Source organism: Patagioenas fasciata, chromosome 1 (genome assembly GCF_037038585.1).
Source record: "Patagioenas fasciata isolate bPatFas1 chromosome 1, bPatFas1.hap1, whole genome shotgun sequence".
NCBI classification, from domain to species: domain Eukaryota; kingdom Metazoa; phylum Chordata; class Aves; order Columbiformes; family Columbidae; genus Patagioenas; species Patagioenas fasciata.
In genome coordinates, this window is record NC_092520.1 from 11,822,334 (window position 1) to 11,841,003 (window position 18,670).

General features: G+C 40.5%; 1 protein-coding gene across 14 annotated transcripts in view; it reads left to right on the forward strand.

The window, feature by feature from the left end:
- Positions 1-18,670, forward strand: part of FAT3 (FAT atypical cadherin 3) — a 419,159-nt gene that overhangs the window by 269,445 nt on the left and 131,044 nt on the right. For all 14 annotated transcript variants that reach the window (XR_011737022.1, XM_071803302.1, XM_065832545.2 and 11 more), the window contains one exon: positions 16,109-16,170. Coding sequence is in view for 13 of the 14 variants with exons in the window: in XM_071803302.1 (XP_071659403.1) it covers positions 16,109-16,170 (62 nt within the window). In the remaining variant the exon portion in view is untranslated. The remainder of the gene's footprint in view (positions 1-16,108; positions 16,171-18,670) is intronic.

Sequence of the window (18,670 nt, forward strand, 5' to 3'; positions counted from 1 at the left end):
GATCTTACTGGATTGCGATTGAAGATATTTGCCCTTCACTGAATAATGAGCTTGCAATCACATTTTGCTGAAATAGGTTCTTTGTACAAACGAAACTTAAATCAGATGGAAGTTAAATCTAATTTCTTACTCTCTGATCAAAACCTTCATGCTTGAGCACCTTGTAGAGAGGAACATTAGGCTCACATTTCTGTAATCTTATTTGTTATTCAAGATTTGCTCCTGATAGCTTAAACTACTGAAAAAAAAACCCCACCCGTACAGCCTTAAAAATGGAAAACTGATTCATTTTCACCACTTTGCAAAGCCTTTCATTATAAAGGGGGAGCAAAGCAAGTAGAAAAGAACTGCATGCATCCAAAGTCACCAAATCTTTCCACTTGTTCCCATGGCTCGGACAACAATGCCACTATGAAAATCGCTCTGAGGAGGAAGAGCATGCTGGGTAATGAGATGCAAATGAGCACACCAAGCATCCCACTCTGCTTCAGAGCCTTTGTATCCAGTAGTGCAGTAACAACCAGCTTTTGTGTCATGATAGGTTAGCACAGAATAGGTTTCACAATGGGTGTGTGTATTATCCTCATGGTTCTCCTCAGCTTGTGGTCAGCAGGACAGTTAAACGTGGCATCCATTTTATTGAGAAGTCGCCTAGATTAAAACTAGCTGAAATAAGAGTGTCACAGTTAAGTGTAACAAAACTCAGTGTGAGATCTTGTGAAGGTAGAACGGCATTTTATTTCATTTAGCTTGCTCTGTAAGTTGATTGTACCCACTCACGCTCTCATACCCTACACACTGAGGCATCTTTATCAAAGTGCTGCCGCCAAGACAGCTCGTGCAGAAAACTCAAGTCCTCTCTGTGTCTCTTGGGTTCTTCTTGACTGACAAGGAACTCAGTTTTGGACAGGTCTTTTGAAACTTTTAGGAGTTAACGATTATCTTTGCATCACAATCTTGCATATTTCTGCCTCTGTAAATCGTTGCTCACTTTCTTCATCTCCTCATCTTGGATATCTTTAGGGCTATTGTCTGTCTTTCTTTTGGGGTGACAATATATGTGACCTGCTGTCACCTTGTTGCAGTCCTCCTGCTACCAAATCACAGGTCTTCTGCTGACAAGTCATCAGTACAGGGACCTTATCAGAGCCTACTGCCCAGATGTAAACGGCACGTTCCCCAGAGTTCACCTGTTTGACCGCTGTCAGTCATCTCCTTGGTTTATCGATATAGACCATTCTTTTAAACCTGACTGTTGTTTCTTTTGGTGATTTCATATATGTAGTGGTAGCAAATTCGACGAATCCAGACGCCGGCATAAGCTCTTTGATCGAACGGGCGGGCCGGGCGAGAGTAAGGAGTCTAATTCAATGTGAATTTACCATCCGTACTCTTTAATGAACTCTTAAACAACACTGAATATCAATGTCCCCGAGACCACGTTTTTCCAAGCCTTATATACTCTATACCAAAAGGCCATGCGGCAAGTGCAGGCTACAATTGGTTACACTCACAGTCACTCATCCCCCCCCACTATGGTGATTGGCTGCAGGGCACTGTTCACAGACTGTTCATGCGCAGCGGCAACGCCCCTCCTGCAGCCTGGGTCGAGGGCAGAGCGGCTTCTGTTTACTTTCCTTTTGTCTCTGGTGTCTCAGGGAAATCCTTCCGTGTAGCACAGCCGCATCAAGCCCTGGCTTGTTCACAGCACACAGCCAGAGACTCTCCACACATATACATATGTTTCCATTTCATCCATATCCCTCTTATATATTTCTGATAGGGATGTGTACAAGAAGAAGGTAGCTCAGGAGACTTGATTTACTCATTTGGAAGGACTTGGGAAGGAATAGAAGAGTAGCTTCCATTGTTCCTTGGGCTCACAGTTGTGCCATGCAGGTCTGGGAGGAACTCAGAGCTCCATTTGTGTGACCAGGAGAGAAGCACAGGTGAGGCCTGGATCGGGTCACACACATTCCTCTTTCAGCTAGGTGAACATCATTATCTGCATTCTTCAAAGCATGAAGAAGTAGAATATGAGGACTTGTGCACTAACCAAGCATCAAAAGGAGAAGGTAGAAAGTGTAAGGGTAAAGTGTATAAGCAGTGACGGATCAAACCAACAGGGCTGTGCTTCAGACGAGAGAAAATAAAAAGCAAGTGGGGGTTGTCGCTACAATCATAATACTTCCAGAAGCAGCTTGTCACAATCTCTGGATGCATCTTCTGTTCCAAACACAAGTCCTTGTGGTAGCACCACTCCATCCTCATTCATTATAGGGGATGGCTGGCCTTTGCTCCTCTGTCATCAACCCCATCAGTGGCCAAGGCTTGCTTAACATGTCCTGCTTTTGGTCTCCTATGCCGAGATGGATGTAAGTTCACATCCTCACCCAGTGCAAATCTCCCTATTCCTCTGTCCCCTCTGTACTCTCATCATAGTCCCTTCAGGTTCTTCCCCAGTCACTCTGGGAGTTATAAATAAATCATTGTCACTGTTTAAAAGCAGCCAGCGGGGATGGTGCTTGGGATGCTGCTGAGACCCCCCCACTGAGCAACTGAGCATGGGGTCTGCCTGCCCTTCCTCCACTCCATCTGCCTGTGCACATGGAGAGAGCTCAGCCAGAGAATCCCACCTCTTACTTGGTGTCAAAGCAAGAGAGGACTCTTCGCAAATATCTGATTCTGCTCCTCTTCCTCGGCTGCAGATTTACTGATACCCAGGGCCCACACTTGCCTCTCCGCTCTGACAGCTGTCCAGCCAGGCTGAGGCCCTGGACTGGCTTTGCAGACAAAAGCAGCTTCATTCGCGTTCTAGTTCTACTGTGTGCTTTTGTTATGTGCTGAGCCATTGAAGTGGGGGATCAGAGCTAACACTATATTTTACCCATTGATAACAATTTAAATAAATCCCTGCCCAGAGAAGTGGGGAAAAAAAAAAAAAAGCAAGCAGAAAACTCTGGAAAGCAAAGGAATTAGTTTCAGTCTTTAAAGGAATTATTTTCTTTACATATTTAATACATTTTTGAAAATGCTTAGCTGTTATGGCTGAGCTTTATGAGATTGTTAGTTAATAATAATATCTTACTATTACGCAAATAAGTTTTTCCTTTATTGATCACAAGGCACTTTTCAAAGAAAGAGATCAATTACCACAGTTTTATGAGAGGGGAAACTGAAGCACAGAGACATTAAATGTCTCATGTGAAGTTAAGGGCCAAGACAGAGGGTGAGATGGTAGCCAAGCAGAGGTGTCTCAGTATGGTTTCTTAGTCAGGAGGCCACCTTGGGAAGGGCAGGGGAATCTTGAGAGTGTGAGGTCTATCTTTGAGTTGCATGTCATGAAACAAGGCCATATATCTTTTCTGTGAGGCTTCTTCCCACACCTCTGCATTCTGCCTCTGAATCGGGAAGGTCACCTTGCCGATGAATCATTTTTTTATTAGAGATGAAGATGAGATTTACCTGGGGAATCTGCAGTTAGTGTGAGGGGCCACTCTCCCAGCGCTGAGGGTTTGCTGAGCTGGAGACAATTGCTGGTAACAAGGGATCAACGCCTTTCTTTTGATGCAGTTGAGAGAAAAGCTGGGGTTGTTTTTCTGTTGTCAAGAACAGAGCTCAGTTGAGGGTGTGTGTGGAAAAATGTGAAATCACTTCTCTTTAAGAGGTAATGAGGGTGTCTAGATTAGGAGGAAGAACTGACAGCTGTGCCCCGCACACCCTCCACACCTCCTCCACAACTGAGAGAGGAAAATACCAGGACTTCATCATGCTGTGACCCATGCATACGTTATACAAAAGTGTTCATTGGAGACTTCTTTATTATTATTTGTTTCCTTCCTTTGTTATTACATCATAATATGCTAGAGAAAGAGATTGAACAATAATTCATGATGTATTCAGGCCCAAGGTGCAGAGTATTTGCATAGCCCCTTTCCACTGAAAGTGGTACCACCTACCCATGCCGTGGATGTTATATAAGTCTTCTTTCTTGCAAACAGTGAAATTAATTAGCATAAATTAGAACAAGAGTCTAGTTAGGCTCAGTCGTTGCTTTTGCAGAATTATGAGGCCTTTGTGCACAAAAAAATTAAAATTGTATAATGATTATGTGTGCTGGTTACTGAGCTAGCCACCAGTTATATGTATTTATAACTATTCCTGCCAGTAATAATTATATGCTAATTATAACCCAAATAGAATTCTGTAATTTCTCCCTGAAAATGAAAGCAACACAGGGGGATGTTAAAATCTGTGCTGAGGCATCGTATTAACAATTATGTTTTTAGGCAGCACTGCACTTTTTAAGGGAAGAAAACAAAAGAAGATACGAATGCTATTTCTGTTCTTATTGCATTTGTTTGAGCCCAAATAAAGGATTTGAACTTGAAAACCTTCTTATCCCACAAACTGTGAACTGCCGTGTGAAGTGTTTCAGGAGAGCTAAGCTCCTGCATGACAGTCCCTCAAGGGCATTTGCTCAGTTGTTTCAGAGCATCACAGACCTAAGAGATGACCCAGGCTGCAATGACACCACAGAGAAATTACCCATCAGTTGTGCTGAAGGAGACAGTGCAGCTTGGGCACTTCGAGTATTATCAGTCTTTTCACTTCAAAATTGCAGCTGTGGATTGCAGACTGTGTTTGATGGTTGTTCTGCCCCCTCCTCGTCCTTGAAGGATCATTATTGAGGACAGGCTTCTTGGGGTTGCAGTTTGAGCAGTAGCTTCATCCAGCCTGAGTTCAGGCACTTCACAGATGCCTGAAGCTATTTAGGGTCCAAAGTGACCACAGTCAGGTGGTGACTGTGGTTTGATACAGTCACGTTTGCAGACTTATCCTGTTGTCCACAGCTGTTTAGGATTTGGCTTCTTCCAGGCCAAACCCAAGTCACTGTCACCACTTCTAGGAAGTAAGAGTAACTATGATCATCTCTGCTACAGAAATGTGAAAATTCACCTTAAACCGAAGTCCTGTAGCAACTAACTGTTTAGGGGTGTTATCAAATCTGGGATTTGAACCATAAAATTGGGAGGTAACAAAATGTCAGTGGTAAAGAGCAGGAAGACAGGGTGAAGAAATAAGCCTTGCAGTCACAGAACTATTTGTCTGACCTCTGTCATCTGCAAGGCTTTCGAATGTATTTTGAAGGACAGTATAATTAAAAACATGGAAATAAATAGAAAATGGGATAAAAGTGCTCATGGGTTTAGCAGAAGTAAATTGCATCAGCCTATCCTGTTGTCATTGATGAGATAAATGATGTCTTAAGAAATGCTCTGTGTGTTGTCTACATGGACTTCAGTAATGCATTTGATAGGGTCGCACCGCAGAATTTATGAGGTACGAGGACATGGAGATTAATAGTCAAATTGATATGTGCATATGCGACTGGCTAAAGAGGAAATAAAAATGATGAGTCTTGAAAGAGGAATTTGCATGCTGAAGGGCACACATTAGGAGATTATTTCAAGTATTGGCTAGACAAACGATCTTGTTGGGTGGTTTCTTCGATGATGCTGGCTTCAAAAGTGGGAGTTTGCTCTGATCCAGAGGCATCATCCAAACAGGAGAGGTTGGGGGAGAAAAAGAAGAGGAAGAAAGGATCCCTGGGACTTTGTTGATTAGAAATTCATCAGTGAACTAAACAAAATGGTGTGTTGGAGGACTAATAATAAGACTGCAGCTTTCTGCCAGGCTTGCATCCTCTGGAGGCAGTAGTTAGGCTGGTTTAGCTGGGCTGTGTAGGCCTTACCTAGAACAACGTCCATCCACCAGGCTTAGTGGGGATGAGGGCTGGAACTGCCATGCGGAAGGGCAATGGCAGATTCGTCAGGTGAGATGAAGCCAAAGGAGCTTGGCTTGTTTAGTTGACCAAAATTAATGTGCAAATTGCTCATAAACACAGTCTGTCTGGAAACAAGGGCTTTTAACCATGCGGTCATTTTCCCCAACAGCCTTCCAGGAGGAGTACAGGGAACAGAAACCTGGCCGGTTTTTAAATGAATAGGAATATTTAGGAGAGTGGTGGCTTTGCCTGCAGTTGCTGAGGACTTTTCTGGCCGAGTTTTGAAGGGATGAAAGGGAGTCCCTCCGAGTTCCCTTTTCCACCAGGCTGAACAGACTGGCACACCATATTGTCATTTTAAACAGATTCTAGGAACAAAAAAAGCCAGAATCTGCCTTCAAAGGAAAGCATAATCCAAATTCTTCATTGAAGTAAATGTTTGCTGTGCATTTTATGCAGAGTTTTGATATTTTCAGCAATAAGCTAAGGAAATTCTAACGAGAGACAGAAGGGACAACCAGAGAGGAATAAAAAAGTTTAGCTTCAAATTCTCCTTTTTTTTTTTTTTTTTCAGACATAACCACACATTAGAAAACCTAGCTGTTTTTAAAAGCAATCATTTTCTATACCTAGCTTGTTTCAAAGAGGTTGTTTCACTCTCATTGTCACCTCAGGAAAAACAATAAGGCAGCAGTCCTTCACGTAATTGCACAGGCTCGCCTGGTGTGTTCTCTTTCTTGTTCAATGAAGTATCATTCATTTGGATCAGAATACAGTCTTTCTAAATTAGAGGTTTACATGTGTAATTATATAAAATGATATGTTTGTTTACATCTCCAAGTAAAATCTACATCGTTTTCTATCATTTATCTTTGAAATTCAATTTCATTTTGTCGATGCCTAATTTATTGGAGGAGATGAATGTGCTGTTGGAGTGTTTACAACGCCTCTCACTGCCTGTGGGTAATAAAATTACTCTGGTTATTGCTATTCATTTCGACATTTCTGTGGTTAGGAATACACAATAGTTTTACTTTCGTGAAAATATGGGGGAAATCCTAATGCTATTTATTGTGGCTACTCTTTTTTTTAACCTCAAGTCCTAGATTTACTTAGAAAGAGTAGCAGGACAGTTGACAGCTGATGGCTGTATTTCTCAACAGATTTGTGTACTCATTTCTGTGTTCATTATATGTATGGAAAGGCTGTGTTCATACCTTTATATGTACTGTTAATAAATATTTGAGATTTCTAGTAAATTCATCAGTAAACCCATACATTGCCATATGAACTTCTGCAAATTCAACTTGGGGGCTCTGTTGTATGAGCAGTGAGTATAAGGAATCACTGAATTTATGGAACATTTTTTGGAAAAGCAGTGCTTGTTTTACTTATTCCTTTTGTCTGTTTAACTTGTTGAGTTAAAAGGCCCATATTTTCAGCAAACAATCTCAAGGCATTTTTCTCCCCAAGCAGAGCTTTCAAGGATAAATCTACAGAACATTTCCTTTGATATCTTCTTATTATTTTCTTTCTGCATCCTTGTTGTTTACAGTATTTTTGAGAAAGGCAGATTGGGAACTGCATCCACTTTGGACTGTGATGTGACGGCATCAGTGTTGCAGCATGTTCAGAGCATCTTGCAGGACACAAGAACTCTGCAGAGAAAGCTCCCTAATTTTAAATTCTTGTTTCCACATAAAAATTGTTTTATTTGAAGATGAGGATTGATATCTTAATGAGGAGAAAGTTTCCCCCAGCAACCAGGGACTAGAAAGCTTTGAGATGAGACCTCAGCTAATCCATCCAGACCATCTCTGTGGGTGTGATGTATAAGCCCTGACATGTACAGTCTTGTGCTGCCTGACTGCACTGGTCCCAGGCACTCATACTACAAGTAGAGAGGGTATAAACCCTAGACTGCTACGACTTGCAGCCAGACAATATATTCTGAGGTTTCAGTCAAACCCTGTGTAACAACCTGAAGTCCTTGGCCATGCTTCAAACCCATTCTGCACTTGTATTTTTTAAATGAAAATGTTTTTTTATGAATATGTGTAGTAGGAAACATAATTATGTTTTAATAACGGACAGTTAAACATGCAGTAAATTGTATGCTGTTAGTCTTGTGCTAGGGAAGGGGAAGACGTTGCTTTCCTACTCCTCTTCCTAACCCTAGGAAGACACTCTGCCTTCGGCTTAAAACAGAGGAACGTATTGGGCTTCTTTTATTTTAGCCTCCTTGTTACCTGTCAGATACTCTTTTCATATTTCATCTAAACAAAGTTTGGAATTGAAACATTAATAAAGGAGTTCTTTAAAATTTCACTTTAAAAAAAATGTAGTCTTTATACCATACAATTTGCGACACTTCCAGAGACAGCAGTAAAATATGCTGTCTCTCCATATCACATTCTGTTATCTTTCAAGCAGTATTTCAGCAAAAACAGCTCAGGTAAGGTTATCCATCCACAGGTTGAATGAAAATAATTTAATTTCGTAAGGAGGAAGCTGTTGAACTCTCCTTGGCTTCATAGCCATATTAGGGAAATTCAATCTGCGTTAGAAAATAGCCTGTAGCAAACTGATTTTTGGTCCCTAAGTGCCACACTATTGAAAAATATGTGAGCTTCTTCTAAGCCAAAGGTCAGTTTAGTTCACTGTCACACCTACGGCCGTGGGCTGATCTGGATGCATAGAGAATAAGCATCAGAAGCAGCAAATCCACAGCAGTGTTTCCCTCTCTGTACTACTGTTCAAGCTATCCAGGGCTTAGAGATTTCCTCTGCTATAGCCTTTGCTTTCAACAGCCCTTGGTGAATATTAATTCTGTGGCTCTCCAAGTCCATGAATTAATCTGTTTCTAGCACAAATATTTCAAATAATAATTGAAATATGGAAAGAATGGACATGGGTAAACCTCAGAACTAAATATACCTCTGTAATTATGTGTATTTTAGGATAATTTTAAAAATTTACCTCACTTGGTATATGTAAAATGTCACACACATGCACACAGATACTCAAATATTTGACTGTATATACAGTGCATATGTATATATTTGTATAGCATGGTCTACCAACTTAAGCACATACAGACATACGGAGCTTTTATTTGTATGAGCACCCTTCTGTGAAACGAGAACTAACTGAGGGCAGAGCATGGGTTATTCAGCTGGAAGATCCTAATTGGCAATTGGCCATTCTAATTAAAACACTGAAAGCAGAATTAGGAGACAGGTTTGCTTTTGTCCAGGTTCCATCACCGTCTCTGACTTCAAGGACAGAGGTAGCGAATACCTTTTTTCCAGAAGAGAAGATGTTAAAAAGAGCAAAGAAATGTTCAACTCACTGGGGCCAGTATTATTCAATATATTCATCAATGACTTGGATGAGGGAGTAGAGTGTACTATCAGCAAATTTGCTGATGACACCGAGCTGGGAGGAGTGGCTGACACGCCAGAAGGCTGTGCTGCCATCCGGAGACCTGGACAGGCTGGAGAGTTGGGCAGGGGAAAAGTTTAATGGAATATAACAAGGGAAAGTGTAGAGTCTTGCATCTGGGTGGGAACAACCCCAGGTTCCAGTATAAGTTGGGGAATGACCTATTAGAGAGCAGTGTAGGGGAAAGGGACCTGGGGGTCCTGGTCGACAGCAGGATGACCATGAGCCAGCACTGGGCCCTTGTGGCCAGGAAGGCCAATGGCATCCTGGGGTGTATTACAAGGGGGGTGGTTAGTAGGTCAGGAGAGGTTCTCCTTCCCCTCTACTCTGCCCTGGTGAGACCACACCTGAAGTATTGTGTCCATTTCTGGGCCCCTCAGTTCCAGAAGGACAGGGAACTGCTGGAGAGAGCCCAGCGCAGGGCAACAAAGATGCTGAAGGGAGTGGAGCACCTCCCTTATGAGAAAAGGCCGAGGGAGCTGGGGCTCTTCAGTTTGGAGAAGAGGAGACTGAGGAGTGACCTCATTAATGTTTACAGATATATAAAGGGTGAGTGTCACGAGGATGGAGCCAGGCTCTTCTCAGTGACAACCAATGGTAGGACAAGGGGTAATGGGTTCAAACTGGAACACAAGAGGTTCCATTTAAATTTTATAAGAAACTTCTTCTCAGTGGGGGCAACAGACACTGGAACAGGCTGCCCAGGGGGGTTGTGGAGTCTCCTACTCTGGAGACATTCAAATCCTGCCTGGACACCTTCCTGTGTAACCTCATCTGGGTGTTCCTGCTCCGGCAGGGGGATTGGACTGGATGAATTTTCGAGGTCCCTTCCAATCCCTGACATTCTGTGATTCTGTGAACTTTTACAGCTGTCGAGGGTTTAGATTGCGAGGTGACAACAGAAACCCTGGCAGATGTATTGTTAACCTCCTCTCCCCCCTCTTCCCCCTTTTGCCCCTTCCTCTCCCCGCTTCTCACTCAGGACAGGCGATCGGGAGGGAAAGAAGAACAGAGAGAAGAGAGTTGGAAAAATTAACAATGTTTTATTAATGCTACTAATAAGAATAGAGAAAATAACACAGAACATACAAAACCAATCTTCTAAGTCTCAGCAACTGCAGAGCCGGCACCCAAAGTCCTGGATTGGACTCTGCAGCCAACCGGAGCTGGATTCAGTCTGTCACCAGGCCTCAGTTCGCAGGGACGACTGGCAAGGTCCTCTCCTAATGGCAGCCATAAGCAGAAGGGAAAAAGGAAAAAGGGAAAAGGGACGAGATCCTCGTGATCTCCCGCTTTTATATGAGGTATTCACGTGAATGGAATGTTATATACAGTTGGTCAGTTTCTTGATCACCAGTTTCTCGTTGCCCCTCTCACGAGATGTCCATCCGTGCTTATCAATAAGTTTGCATTCCATTGCTATGTTTACCAAAACACGTATCTGGTTCTCCAGGAAAATGCAGCTAACATGAAGGTTTTAGCTGGCAGGCAAAATTCACTAAAAGAGAAACTTGTTTTTTAACAAAACCAAGACAACAACATATAAATTAATGTTTATAAGCATTGTCTACTCTGACAGACTAGTTGATATTTTATGGAATTTATGAAATAATGTTGTCCAATAAATACATGATCCTCAGGTGACAGTTTGGGCTACTGCAGTTTTGGCATTATTTTCCCCACCTTTGTTTGTCACCTTCACTTTGATCAGCATCAAATTCACCTAAGATTTGAAAAGTCGCTATTTACTTTTACTCTGTACATTATCCCACATTTCTTGTCAAGTTAATAATAAAAATATCTATAAACATAAATCTATCTGTTAGCTTTAGACCATCCTATAAAATATATTTATAGTTCCAGCAGTGTACAAAGCAAACTTTGATAAAGATTGTCAAAAATGTCAGAATTCAAATGAAATTTTGGAGCTCTGGTAGGATTACGTGGCAGTATCACAGCCTCCTGAGGAAGGAATAATTTGGGTATGCAAATGGAATATATATACTAAACTCTTTGAAATGAAAGATATTGGCCTCAAATTGCATTTAAATATAAATTTGCTTGCCTTGCTTTGTTTATGTTAGATAAGTTAAGAAATGTCTGTGCTTTTTCAAGTATTCTTGACTAAAAATAAAAATGCAAAGATTACATATGAGAGAGATTCTAAGCTAGCATAAATTTACAGAGCTGCTTTGATTGCCATGGACTTGCACTAGATTGAGCCTGTTGCCTGCATATCATCAGAGAGTGATGTGTACTTTTGGGTATTCCTCCGATATAGACATTTAGCATAGCCACATGGTTAAGCTTCCAAGGAGAACTTCTGTTATAAAATACAATATATCATAAAAGACTCAGACGGAACATTATACCACTTTTGAATAAGAAAGTGTACCTTAGCTGACACAAAAGAACCAACAGGCTACGCATCTCTCTTTCAGGTTTACTGGCTTTATTACGAATAAAGATGTAGTTCTCTACAAAAAATAATTCTAAAGCATTAGTCATACTGTTGAATTCATAACTTCTTGATTTTATGTCATCTTCAATCGTCTGTAAACACACACAGACAAACACACACATGCATCCACACACATACCTGGTGTTGACTCTAAGACATCAGACCTATGATCAAGTTACTGTTCGCTTGTATGTAATATTTCTTCATTGCACTTCAGTAACTGCACGCTTCATTCATTGCAAATGCGAAGTAAATCATGGGGTTTGATCTCTTTCACTGAACTTTCTTATTTTTTTTCACTTTGCATCTGTGCTGTGCTAAAAACATTATCCCAAGCATTGGTGTTAAGTGTTTCTCAAATGTCTTGATCACACATCTGAGCCCTAATAACTGTTGATTTGTTTTCAGGATGATGTTTTGGCTGAAGATTGTATAGGCTTATGTATTGGTTAAAGTGTCAGGATTTCTTATTTTTGGTTGTGTTTTTTCTTCCGTATCACTGTTGCTCTACCTAAGCTGTAAGGCAGGTCTGCCTTGTTGCTGACCCCAAATCTCTGGTTCTCTCATCTAGATTGGGGTGAAGGACACTGCTGCTTCTTCTTCATCCACATACTGAGCTTCCTTTTAGATTGAATGATGCAGGAGAGGAGGATGATCCTACCCAATGTACAGAGGGGTGCTGGATGTTTCCCAGTCGGCATCAGCTGCGACTTGTCACCATGTCCTGCAGTATAATGGGACATGTTGTGTGGGGTGAGCTTATTCGCTTCCAGCATTTCTAAACTAGGTAGCGGGAGTAGACGGATAATTGTTCAGCTTGGGGAAAGTACTCCAATAGCAAAAGTAACAGATATTGTAGGAAAACAAGTTGTATAAGAACATATAGTTTTCTCCAAGCTGAAACACTGGGTCAAGAAATGTTTCAGAGCTTCACAAAACAGTTCATTTATATGGCCTGAGGAGCAGATGTGCCACAATGCACAGAGAGATGTTTTAACTCAGAAAGTCAAAGAAAAGTATGAAGTACTGGGAAGAGAATCACATAATCTTATTTGTGAGCTGATGGTTTTATTGTAAATAACTTTTCTATTGGATCCAGTTTTCCTCTTCATGGATGCTCTTAAAGAATCATCACAGTTATAAATATCTCCTGCCCTTTGCAGGACCGTGATGTTTCCTTGGGTATTTGAGAGAAACCATTTGAGAGGTGTGCTATGACTTTTGAAGCTTGTTAGTGTTTTTGACTATTTTGTGAGAAGTGTGTGCTATATTTCCCAACTGGCTTTGGACCACTGTCCAGATGGTTGTATCTAGAAGAGCTACAGCACATATTGAAGCTAGGAAAAAATAAAAGGTCATTTTTTGTCACTGTGCCCCTGTGATTTTATATCATAACCAGCAGTGAAGCATAACTTCATTTCTTTGGGTTTATTTTTTCTCTATGAGTTATATTTTTTAGATATTGCCATTATACCCTAACAGAGTATGACGATTTAATACAGTTAGAGAAGAACTAAAACTGGGATATATTATATTGTGCAAAGCCAAGTTCCTCTCAGTTTCCCCTCTGTCTTGAAAATAAAGTTCTACATCCTGCTGGCGATTACTATTATGTACCTATGGTACAGAGTACCTTTAAGTACCCTGTGCAAGTTTGTGGATGACACCAAGCTGAGTGGTGTGGTTGACACACCTGAGGGACAGGATGCCATCCAGAGGGACCTGGACAAGCTCAAGAGGTGGCCCCATGTGAACCTCAGGTGCAACAAGGTCAAGTGCAAGGTGATAAAGCTGTGGGTATTCTTAAACATAACTGGAACATATTCATCTTCTGATTTTTTTTTTCAGTTTTGGTGATTGATCTTAAACAGAATTCCTTGAAATACAGTTTTATAATATGAAAGAATGAGATTCGCATCCTTACTAATAATTGACTATAATTAAATAAGTATTTATGTGAGGTAGTTGAGATCTGATTTTATGTATAGTCAGATTTTAAGCAGTAGTGTTGTGTAGTGTGCACTTTCTATAATTTCAAGAATTCCTATGGAATTGAGCAGCCAGGAGACTGCAGTGGGGCCACCAGCGGTGTTGGGTGGGAGAGTCCTTCAGAGAACAGGAATGGAAACTAGAGGCTCCACGGCTTCACACACAAATGACCGATTATTTCTATAGAGTATTGTAACAACCTAATGAAACCACTGAGAATTGGCAGCTGTATGTAGAGCTGTCTTTAAAGCAAAAACAACTAGTTGTGTTAGCACCGTACCTCAGGATCAGGTCTGCAGAAGCGATGGTGATCGTCTGGTTACCTGCGCTTCAGGACCAGCTGTTAAGTCTGGGTGCTAAGTCTTTTAAGATCTGCTACGTTTAAAGTATAGGCAGTTCTGTCATAGAGCCTTGCCATGTGTTCATACACCTCTTTCTGAAGGAAATTCAGGTCTGAAGGCACTCTGATTATTATTGCAGTCCAAAAAGCTATAGGTTGAAAAAAGGAAAAAGAAAATGAAACCAACAAACCCTTTAGTGCTAACAGTAGTTTTGTGTGGAGGACCAGTGGTAGTACTAGTAGTAGTTTTAGTTTTACCAATGAAAGACAAGTACTATTCATTCTGTCAGTGATTTTTTAGTTTCAGATGTTAACTTTTGGTCTTCAAAAGCAAAGTGGATTAGTCTGCCTGAAGAGTGGAGTTCATGGTGGTACATTAGGAGGGAAGAAAGTGGAAGACGGTATAAAAATGATCATGTTCCTTACTGTGGTTAGATTGTGCTTGGTAAATATCCATAATGACCATGCATGTGATGAACAGGGATATTTCAAATCTGAAATTTTTACTTTATCGATTTATTGGGGCTGAGCTGCTCTCATAATCAGGACCTTCTTCCCTGTATCTCTGTGTTCTCTCTAGACATGGGGGGATCTTGTGTGAATGACATCAGTTTGTCAGACATGCTCTATCTGTTTATACTCATGCAGTGAGTAGGTGTCTCCCATATCGCATAACTGTTTTGAATACTTACTATTGCTCAACGCAGTCAATACTGGTTATTTTGTTTTTCCAGCCTTTTGACAGCACCAGGTTCTTCCATGTAATTGCAATGACCCGCTCAGGTTTCTGTGACTTCCCCTTGGGTGTCACCGCTGTGGTCTAATAGATTTTGTAATGAGTCTGAAATGTTGGAAGCAGAGTGGCCTTTCCTTTGTTCACTTCATCCCATTACTTCAAGTAGTATTTCCCCACTCCACACCAAAAAAAGATAAAGTGATTCCTCCAAGGAGAAGACAGAGTGTGAGGAGCTATAGCTATAGAAGCCAGCTGGGGCTAGAGGTGTTGTGTAAATGTAAGATGTTGCTGATGGTTGTTTTAAATGATTTGGGGTCATCATGGATTTGTATTTAGATGTTTGTCTGGTCTGATTAAATAAATAAGTACAATAAGTTATCCAGGGAGAATTTATTTTCTCGTCTTCCTTGGTAATCTTAGAGATGACAAATTCTTGAGAACAACTTTGTTCACTGGCATTGTCTCCAAAACAAGCTTTATTTCCAGGAAAAATTGGTCCCTTTATGCTCGTCAGAATCTATCACAAAACAAACCTGATTCATTTTCCTAACCAAAGAAATGTTTTGTACGAAGGCAAACTCAAATCTCCCTTTAAATCTCTAGCAAGAAGATATGCACTGCTTTTTTTGAGGGAAATTTGGAGTTGTTTCATTTTCTTTCCTTGGTTTAAGTCTCACAAGAGGTTAATCATTTGTGCAAGTATCTTGCTTTTAAAAAAAAAAAGAGGAAAAAAGATATCTTGAGCATCCTCATGTAAAAGGGTATTTTATTTTAAATACTCAATTTGAGCATGGAACAAATTGATGAAATTGTAGTACAAAACCTTTAATGCATTAGAATGATTACATTTGGAAATCATTATGTATACAAGTAGTTATTACAGAAATAACCTCCTTTGTCAAGTATTCTTGGCATGGAAGTAATCAGCATCCTATCCCATTAATTGTTTGAGAACTCTGAGATCTTTAATGAGTTTTTTTACAGAAGGGTTTCAGTCAAATGCAAATGATTCGTTGAAGCACTTAATCATAAGACAAATAGTGATTCTTCGGTAAGTTTTTTTATTCACTGTAATAAATGTAGCATGTTAACTGTAGATACACAGCTAACCATTTTTCAGTTACTTTTCTCACAGCATTTTTCTTGAAAGATTCATTGTTAGTCAGAAAGTCATGATGGCTGCATTGAGAAAGAAAATGCTTGACAGATGTCAAGAAATCTGTGTCTGATATAGCTTCAAATAGATTTTTTCCCTTTGAGTGCTTGAAAAATGAATATATTTCTTCTGGTCGATAGAGACATATTTTTTTCAACAGATATTGACAATCAAATATCATCCTCTTTTCACAGGTCTGATTACAACAACATCAAGAAAATTGGATCGGGAACAGCAAGCAGAGCATTTTTTGGAGGTAAGATTAAGTGGAGCATGTATGTTAAAAGGTTAAGTGTTTTTTGCAGTTTAAAATACCTTCTTTCTTTTCTAGGAGAGTGGTATTCTCCTTTCTCTCAATGTATGATACACTCTCACAGAGCTGGGAATTGCCTGATTATACAGAAGAAATAATACATTTTGTGATTTACAAGTACAGGAAAAAAATGAACAAATTCGCACAACACTTGTTTTCCACCTCTAATCTGCTTCGGTTGAGTCTTATATTGTAGCCCTTACATTTTATTTGTGACAGAAGTTTAGAATATCCAGAGAAAAAGGGATTGTTTTCGGTTGTGTGTTTTGTTTGGGGGGTTTTTTGTTGTTTTTGTTTTTCTGTTTGGTGGTCGTTTGGTTTGGTTTGGTGTTGTTTTATTGTTGTTGTTGTTTTGTTTTTTTGTTGTGGGGGCTGGTTGCTTGGTTGGGTTTTTTTTGAGTGGTGAAATCACCCCAACCCTGTTACAGTTTTCAGTCTCTGAGGTTAAATGTGTTTGAAGTTTTGCATCTCAGATCTAACTATTAATTTGGATGAAAGCAAACTTTAACCTTGCTCACATTCACCGCATCATGAGAATCAATGAGTAATTTCTTAGCTTTCACTTACTGGGACTATCAATTGCAACTTTCAAGTTAAAAATTGCCCTCCAAATAAGATGTCTAAACCATTCCCTTGGTCCTTAGATGAATGTTTCTCTTTATAAGTAGCTCACGTATGTTGGATTTGGAGTGATATACTTGTAAACTACTGGTTTTACCACATGTGTTTTCTGTCACATTGCTGTACACCATGCTATGTTTTTTTTCCCTTTGGGTAGAAGATCATTGAGTCTGTTCTCTTGTCTATTTGTGAAATAAGGAGTTCTTGATTCATGTTGGTACAAGTAAAAAAGAACCATGTTGTCCCACATAATCAATCATTCCTACTATATATTTTAGGAAATTCCCTTCAAGCCCATACAAGTTAAAAAACATCTGGATAAAATAGTTCCCAATGCAACCACTATCTTGCAGCAAAATGTAGTGAAATATACTTGTGCATATTCCATGGTTATTTTAGTTAGTGCAGAACATGGGAGAGAAGGGTTAATTTATTACTGTACAAGTTTTTGGTTTATTTTTTTTTCTTTCCTTGATAATTCACTGTAGATTCTTACACATTCCAGGCCATAAATAACTGGAGGGAAATAAAAGGATTTTACCCTTTTTAGGATTTATTAAGTTGGAAAGTTAGTAAAGCAATCATGTGTTCCAATAACTGCAAGCTTTCCAGTTCATACTGTCAGAGAAGATCACAAACGGAATGAAATTGGCATTGATTTTGAAAGATATTGATGAGAATCTTAGGTCGGTAAGTCTCTTTTGCATTTATGTGTTTGCCTCAGAGACCTCAGTGAAACTTGCCAAATTCACATTTGCCAGAGGATTCCCATACAGATGGGGAAGTGTTACTATTAATAGTAAAAAGAAAAATAATTACTTATAGGTATTAGGCTTTAGTCATCAATACAAGTTAATATATTCCTTCTCTTGAATTTTATCTTGTTTGAAAAAATAAACACCTGTAAGATTGTGAGGACTGAAGATGCATTAGAGGGAAATTGGTGTCCTAGGGTGTGAATGGGGTGTGGAGGGGTGTCCTGGAGAAGTGGGGAGAGGACCACACTGTTGTAAAACCCACCTGGGAATGGTGTGTGGGAAGGACAATTGGTCTCTGCTGGGGACACAGCCCTGATGGCCAAATCACCTCTTTGAGCTGCTGATGAACCATGGACCTCTCGGGAGGCAGCTTCCCTGGGGATCAGGGCGAGTAATCTGCTGGGGATCCATACCCAGGCTGGACAAGCTGTACTCGTTCTTGTGGCACATTCAGAAGACGTTTTCTAAAACGCCTGGCTGTCTCTGTGTGTAATTAACCCCCTGGGGAGGCCTTAATTGCCGAGACAACCGTGGTCTCCCAGTAGTACGGTATTTCCCTTCCGGCTCCATTTCATACCCTTCTCCCAGCAGTCTGTCTGGTGTAAAAGACAGCAAACTTGGCTCTGTTTGAAAAGCTCTGATTAGTGCTTGACCTGGCAACCCCTGTTCCCCTTTGCCCAGTGCGTGTGTGAGGCACTGACAGACCTTTCCTAGGTACAACTTTTTAATTATTTTTAATAAGCCTGTCTTTTTCCTACCTGAATTTGACAGGGATGCTATCCCCATACCAGCCAGTTCTTACTGAGCAAATTCCATTAGTAACAGTGTTTCCACCTTTTTCATGAAAGCTGTTAGGAAAATGAGGTGAAATAAGACAGCAGATGTTAGTCATAGTAGTTGTGTGTAGTGCCAATGCTTGTCTCCACACCACCGCCCGTGATGGCTTAGAGTGACTCTTCTGGAGTCACCTGTCCCTGTCTGTATCGGAGGAAACACGAGTTACCAGCAAGGACTGGATGTGTATTTTTAAGGCTACCATGCACAGGAAAAGTGAATCTAAGTGA